Source organism: Melospiza georgiana, chromosome 4, assembly GCF_028018845.1.
Source record: "Melospiza georgiana isolate bMelGeo1 chromosome 4, bMelGeo1.pri, whole genome shotgun sequence".
Taxonomy (NCBI): Eukaryota; Metazoa; Chordata; class Aves; order Passeriformes; family Passerellidae; genus Melospiza; species Melospiza georgiana.
In genome coordinates, this window is record NC_080433.1 from 354,604 (window position 1) to 361,342 (window position 6,739).

General features: G+C 71.1%; 1 protein-coding gene across 1 annotated transcript; it reads left to right on the top strand.

The window, feature by feature from the left end:
- Nucleotides 1-388: 388 nt before the first annotated feature.
- On the top strand, nucleotides 389-6,680 carry IRF5 (interferon regulatory factor 5). Its single transcript, XM_058022216.1, has 9 exons — nucleotides 389-670; nucleotides 1,808-2,146; nucleotides 2,851-3,037; nucleotides 3,492-3,544; nucleotides 3,647-3,677; nucleotides 3,745-4,026; nucleotides 4,565-4,954; nucleotides 5,252-5,370; nucleotides 6,447-6,680. Exons 1-9 carry the CDS (start codon nucleotides 389-391, stop codon nucleotides 6,678-6,680), a joined length of 1,917 nt encoding a protein of 638 aa, XP_057878199.1.
- Nucleotides 6,681-6,739: the final 59 nt, after the last annotated feature.

Consider the following 6,739-nt stretch of genomic DNA (forward strand, 5'->3'; position numbering starts at 1 on the left):
CCCCTGAGTCCCGCGGGACCCGCTCCCTTCTCCGAGCACTCCCGGGATCTGCGCTCCCCTCCAGAAAGCCCCGCTCCCGTTCCCAGCGGTCGCACCGGGATCGGGGCGAAAAGCAGCATCAAAGCCCTGAGATCTGCGAGTTAACGGGGCGGGACTGGCCCAAGCGCGCCCTCCGTCCCCCCGGGGAGATCCCGACAGCGGCACCGCCGGGACGCATCCGCACCCCGCCCCCGCTGTGGGGCCTGTGGGGCTCCCGTTCCCCGGCGGGCCCAGGGCAGGGGGAGCCCGGTACCTCCTTCGGTTCTTCCTCCCGGGGCGGGGCGGCGGCACCGGGGGGGCGCGGGGGGCACCGGGGGGGCCCGGCGTGCGGCGGGGCGCGCCCGGCGCCATGCGAGCAGCCCCGCCCCCGGGCCCGGCCCCGCCCCACAGGGGACAGGCCCCGCCCCCGCTCGGGAACAGGCCCCGCCCATTTTCCCGCTACATTGTTGCCTCACTTGGTCGCGCCCACATAAGCCACGCCCCCTCATTGACAGACAGCTGTCTCGGGGCGGGAGGGCGGGCGCGCCCGCAGATGAATGACAGAGACTGTGACCAATCACAGCCCCCTAAACGCGCCCCGGTGTTCCCGCCCACCGCGGAGATCCCCGCGCGTCACGTGGAGGGGGAAATGGTACTGTGTATGCAAATATATGCAAATAGTATGCTAATGAGGGTGTGCCAGCAGTGCGGGCTGACAGCCGGGGAGACGGGGCGGGGTCTGGGTGGGGACACGAGGGTGGGGACACGAGGGTGGGGACACGGGGGGACACAGGGGCACAGGGCGGGGGGACACGGGAGTGAAGGCGTGGGGGCCACACGGGGGGCTCGGAGGGACTCGAGAGGGGTGACACGAGGGGGGGTGACCCCGTGGGGACACCGGGGTCCCGCTCCACGCCCCGCGTCCCGGGGCGGGCCCGGCCGGTCTCGCCCCACGCCCACGCCCGGCCCCGCGTGCGGAAGCGCCGGGCGGCGGCGCCGGGAGCGGCCCCGAGCGCAGGTGAGACCCGGGACCGCTCCCGACGGGCGCGGGGAGTCCGCAGGGGGACCCCATGGGCTGGGACCCCGCGGGGGGTTCCCGTGGGGAGGGGGCCATGGGGAGGGGGCCGTGGGGAGGGGGCCGCGGCCGTGGCGGGGCGAGGCTGAGATGCCGGCGACAGCCGCGGGGACAAGTCCCGGTCCGTGAGCGGGGCGCCAGCCCCGGACACGCCGTGCCCAGCGCGGTGCCGCGGCCGGGCCCGTCCCCGACACGCGTGGGCACTGCCCCGCTCAGGGGGACCGGGGGGGAGCGGGGGGCGCTGCCCTCGCGGGGCTCCTGTGACTGAGCAGGGACCGCGGCTGGGACATCCCGTGTCCCCCATGTGCTCTCCGTGTCCCCCTGCCCCTCGTGTGCCACCCCTGACCCTGTGTCCTCTGTCCCCGCTCACCCTCTGACCGTGTCCCCCCCATCCCGTGTCCCCTCTCTCCTCACGTCACCCGTGACCCTCCTCCCTTCTCCATGTCCCGTCTCCCGGGCGTTTCCCGTCTCTTCACATCCCGGTGTCGCTACAGGTGTCCCCATCCCGCGTGTGTCCCCTGTGTACTCCCCTTGTCCGCTGTGTCCCCGTGTCTCCCATCCCGTGCCCTCCCCTCGTCCCTCCCTGTCCCGTGTCCCCTCCGTCCCCGTCGCCTCCCACGTTCCCTGTGTCCCGCTCTCCCCTCTGTGTGTCCCCTGTCCCCCCTGTCCCTCGTGTCCCCTCCCGTTCTCAGCTCCTCTTTTCTTTCCCCGAAGCCACCGCAGCTTCTGCTTTCGGCCGCGGGTGCCGCCCCCGCCTCCCCGGGCGGGCAGAGCTCGGGGGGCTCCCGCGCCCTCCGAAAGCGGAACCGGGGCCGCCCCGCGGGCCGAGCGGGGCCGGTTCCTCTTTCGGAGCGCGGGCGGCGCCCGGCGGCGCCCCGGGCCATGGAGCCCCCGCGGCGGGTGCGCCTCAAGCCCTGGCTGGTGGCCCAGGTCAGCAGCCGCCGCTTCCCGGGCCTGCGCTGGCTCGACCCCGAGCGCCGCCGCTTCGTCATCCCCTGGGGACACGCCACCAGGAACCCCCCGGGGCCCCAGGACCACGACACCATCTTCAAGGTGACACCGGGACACGGGGCGGGAGCGACAGTGGGCGCGTGGGACGGGGACAACGGGGACATGGGGACTGGGGGACGTGGGAGGGGGGCAACGGAGTAACAGTGGGGACATGGCGTGGGGGCGATGGGTGATGGGGTGACAGTGGGGACATGGGGTGGGTGACAGTGGGGATATGGGGGACAAGGGACAGGAGTGACAGGGTGATGGGTGACGAGGGACACGGGATGGGGCTGGCGGGACAAGGATGATGGGGGCACACGGGATGGGTGACAAGGATGATGTGACACACGGGCTGGGGGTGACAGTGGTGAGGGGGCACACGGGATGGGGTGACAGTGGTGATGTGACACACGGGCTGGGGGTGACAGTGGTGAGGGGGCACACGGGATGGGGTGGCAAGGATGATGTGACACACGGGCTGGGGTGACAGTGGTGATGGGGCGCGCGGGCTGGGGGTGACAGTGGTGATGTGGCACACGGGCTGGGGGCGGCCAGGATGATGGGGCACACGGGCTGGGGTGACAATGATGATGGGGCACACGGGCTGGGGTGACAATGATGATGGGGTCACACGGGATGGGGTGGCAAGGATGATGTGACACACGGGCTGGGGTGACAGCGGTGATGGGGTCACACGGGCCGGGGCTGGCGGGACAGGGACGATGGGGCGCACGGGCCGCGGTGCCGCGCTGAGCCCCCCGCAGGCGTGGGCGCAGGAGACGGGCCGGTTCCGCGCCGGGGACCCGCCGGACCCGCCCCGCTGGAAGGCCACGCTGCGCTGCGCCCTCAACAAGAGCCGCGAGTTCCGGCTGCTGCTGGACGGGCCCCGCGGCTCCCCGGCGCAGCCCTTCCGCATCTACGAGCTCTGCGAGGAGCCCCCCGGCGGCGCAGGTACGGCGGCTCTGGGGAGCCCTCGGGGCAGCCCCCAAAATCCCAGCGCCCACCGAGACCTGGCATCCCCCACACCCACAAACCCCAGCACCCGCGAGCCCCCCGGCAGCCCCCACTCCCCGCAAGGACCCAGCGCCCCCAGAGACCCGCACCCCCCAAGGGACCCACCCACCCCCTGTGAGGCCTCAGTGCCCCATGGGTCCCCAGGACCCCTCAATATCCCTCAATATCCCCCCATGAGTCCCCAGAACCCCTCAATGTCCCCCCATGAGTCCCCAGGACCCCTCAATATCCCCCCATGAGTCCCCAGGACCCCTCAATATCCCCCCATGAGTCGCCAGGACCCCTCAATATCCCTCAATATCCCCCCATGAGTCCCCAGGACCCCTCAATGTGCCTCCCCCCCAGCACCCCCGGTTCCCTCTGCATTTCCCAGCCCCTCTCTCCCTTGCAGACGGCGGGGATGAGGATGACTATGGCTGCAGCGGGGAGGAAGATGTCAGCCAGGTATCTGGGGGGACTCGGGGTGGGGGGATCCCCAAACTGGGGACACCCCAGAGGGCCTGGGGGGTATTGGGGGGTCCCTGTAACGCCCCCTCTGCCCTGCAGCTGCACAAGATGACATCACTGAGCATCGATGGTGAGTGGGGGGCTCAGGGTGGGTTGGGGGGCTGGGGTGCAGCCTCTGACCCCCCTCTCTGCTCCAGACTCGCAGCACGGGGGGGACCTGCTGCCCCCCTACCCCTGGCCCAAGGAGGAGGCTCCCCCCTTTGCCGGCCATTGCCCCCCGGGGGGGCCCTTTGGGGGTCCCGCCCCGGCGCTGCTGCAGGGGGAGGCGGGGGGCACCCAGGGACCCCCTGAGCTGCTCCCGGGCGCCCTCGCTGAGATGGGGCCCCCCCTGGGCCCCCCGGGACCCTCGTCCAGCTGCCCGGTGGCACCCACAGAGCACCTGATCCCCGACCTGCTTGTGAGCCCCCACATGCTGCCACGTGAGCAGGGCTGGGGGGCCACGGGTGGGGGGCTGGAAGGACTCGGGTGGCCATGGGGGTGGGACAGGGTGGCCAAGGCTGCGGGGTGGCCATGGGATGGATGGGACAGAGTGGCCAAGGCTGCGGGGTGGCCATGGGGGTGGGACAGAGCGGCCAAGGCTGCGGGGTGGCCATGGGATGGATGGGACAGAGTGGCCAAGGCTGTGGGGTGGCCATGGGATGGATGGGACAGAGTGGCCATGGGTATGAGGTGGCCATGGGATGGATGGAAGTGGCCACAGGGTCACTGGGTGAGGGTGGCCATGGGGTGGCTGTGGGATGATGAGGGTGGCCAGGGGATGGCCATGGGGCGGGTGAATTAGGTGACTGTGGGCACAGAGTGGCTGTGGGATGGTGAGGGTGGCAGGGGGTGCACGGGGTGTCCCTGGGGTGGCTGTGGGATGGTGAGGGTGGCCATGGGGTGCACAGGGTGGCCATGGGGTGCATGGGCTGTCCCTGGGGTGCTCCCAGTCCCGCTGACCCCGTGTCCCCCCGGCAGTGACTGACCTGGAGCTCAAGTTCCAGTACCGGGGCCGCCAGGTGTGCGCCCTGACCGTGAGCAACCCGCACGGCTGCCGGCTGTTCCACAGCAGCCTGGAGCCCACGCGGGAGCAGGAGGAGCTCTTCGGGCCGCTGACGCTGGAGCAGGTGCCCTTCCCTGCTCCCGACACCATTCCCAACGAGAAGCAGCGCTTCTACACCCACCAGCTGCTGGACGTGCTGGACCGAGGGCTCATCCTGGAGCTGCAGGGCCAGGACCTCTTCGCCCTCCGCCTGTGCCAGTGCAAGGTCTTCTGGACTGGGCCCTGTGCCGCGCCCCAGCCCGGCCCCAACCCCATCCAGAGGGAGACCAGGACCAAGCTCTTCAGCCTCGAGGGCTTCCTCAACGGTCAGAGGGGACGGGGAGGTGGCCCTGTGTCCCTTGAGGGCAATGGGTTGGGATGGAGAGGCCAGCTGGCGTGGGGGCACACCAGGCACCTGGTGGCATCGGGGGACAAACGTGCAGTGGAGACACCAGCTGGAATGGTGGGGACACCAGGTGGCACATGGGAACCTGGTGGGATGGGGGGACAGAGCTGGGATGGGGGTCACCAGCTGGCTCTCGGGGTTGCCCTCAGTGGGGTGCCGGTGGCCCAGGCAGGCGTGAGGTCTCATCCTGTCCCTCACCTTGGTGTCGGCCCCACAGGCCTCATCCAGTTCCAGAAGGGGCAGACCCCCACGCCGCCCCCCTTCGAGATCTTCCTCTGCTTCGGCGAGGAGTGGCCGGACCAGAAGCCCAAGGAGAAGAAGCTGATCACGGTGCAGGTGGGGGCCGGCCCGCGGCTGTCCCGGTGACACCCTGGGGGTCCCTGTCCCAGTGACACCCTGGGGATCCCTGTCCTGGTGACACCCTGGGGGTCCCTGTCCCGGTGTGACACCCTGGGGGTCCCTGTCCCGGTGACACCCTGGAGGTCCCTGTCCCGGTGTGACACCCTGGGGGTCCCTGTTCCAGTGACACCCTGGAGGTCCCTGTCCCAGTGACACCCTGGGGGTCCCTGTCCCGGTGTGACACCCTGGGGGTCCCTGTTCCAGTGACACCCTGGGGGTCCCTGTCCCGGTGACACCCTGGGGGTCCCTGTCCTGGGTGACACCCTGAGGGTCCCTGTCCCGGTGACACCCTGAGGGTCCCTGTCCCGGTGTGACACCCTGCAGGGTCCCTGCCCCAGTGACACCCTGAGGGTCCCTGTCCCGGTGTGACGCCCTGAGGTCCCTGTCCCGGTGACACCCTGCAGGGTCCCTGTCCCGGTGTGACACCCTGGGGGTCCCTGCCCCAGTGACACCCTGCAGGTTCCCTGTCCCGGTGACGCCCTGGGGGTCCCTGTCCCAGTGTGACACCCTGGGGGTCCCTGCCCCGGTGACACCCTGCAGGGTCCCTGCCCCGGTGACACCCTGCAGGGTCCCTGTCCCGGTGTGTGACACCCTGGGGGTCCCTGTCCTGGTGACGCCCTGCAGGTTCCCTGTCCCAGTGTGACACCCTGGGGGTCCCTGCCCCGGTGACACCCTGCAGGGTCCCTGTCCCGGTGACGCCCTGCAGGTTCCCTGTCCCGGTGTGACGCCCTGGGGGTCCCTGTCCCGGTGACACCCTGGGGGTCCCTGTCCCGGTGACGCCCTGCAGGGTCCCTGTCCCGGTGTGACACCCTGGGGGTCCCTGTCCCGGTGTGACGCCCTGCAGGTTCCCTGTCCCGGTGACGCCCTGTGGGTCCCTGTTCCAGTGACACCCTGTGGGTCCCTGTCCCGGTGTGACACCCTGGGGGTCCCTGTCCCGGTGACACCCTGCAGGTTCCCTGTCCCGGTGACACCCTGCAGGGTCCCTGTCCCGGTGACACCCGCGGCTCCCGCAGGTGGTGCCGGTGGCGGCACGGCTGCTGCTCGAGATGTTCTCCGGGGAGCTGTCGTGGTCGGCCGACAGCATCCCGCTGCAGATCTCGCACCCCGACCTCAAGGACAGGATGGTGGAGCAGTTCAAGGAGCTGCACCAGCTGTGGCAGAGCCAGCAGCGGCTGCCGCCGGCGCAGCCCCCGCCCGGCCCCGCCGCGGGGCCCTGGGCGCTGCCCCCCGGGCCCCTGCCCCACTGACGGGGACACGGGCACAGTGGCACTGCCAGCCGGGGTGAGTCACCGCGGGCCAGTTCGGC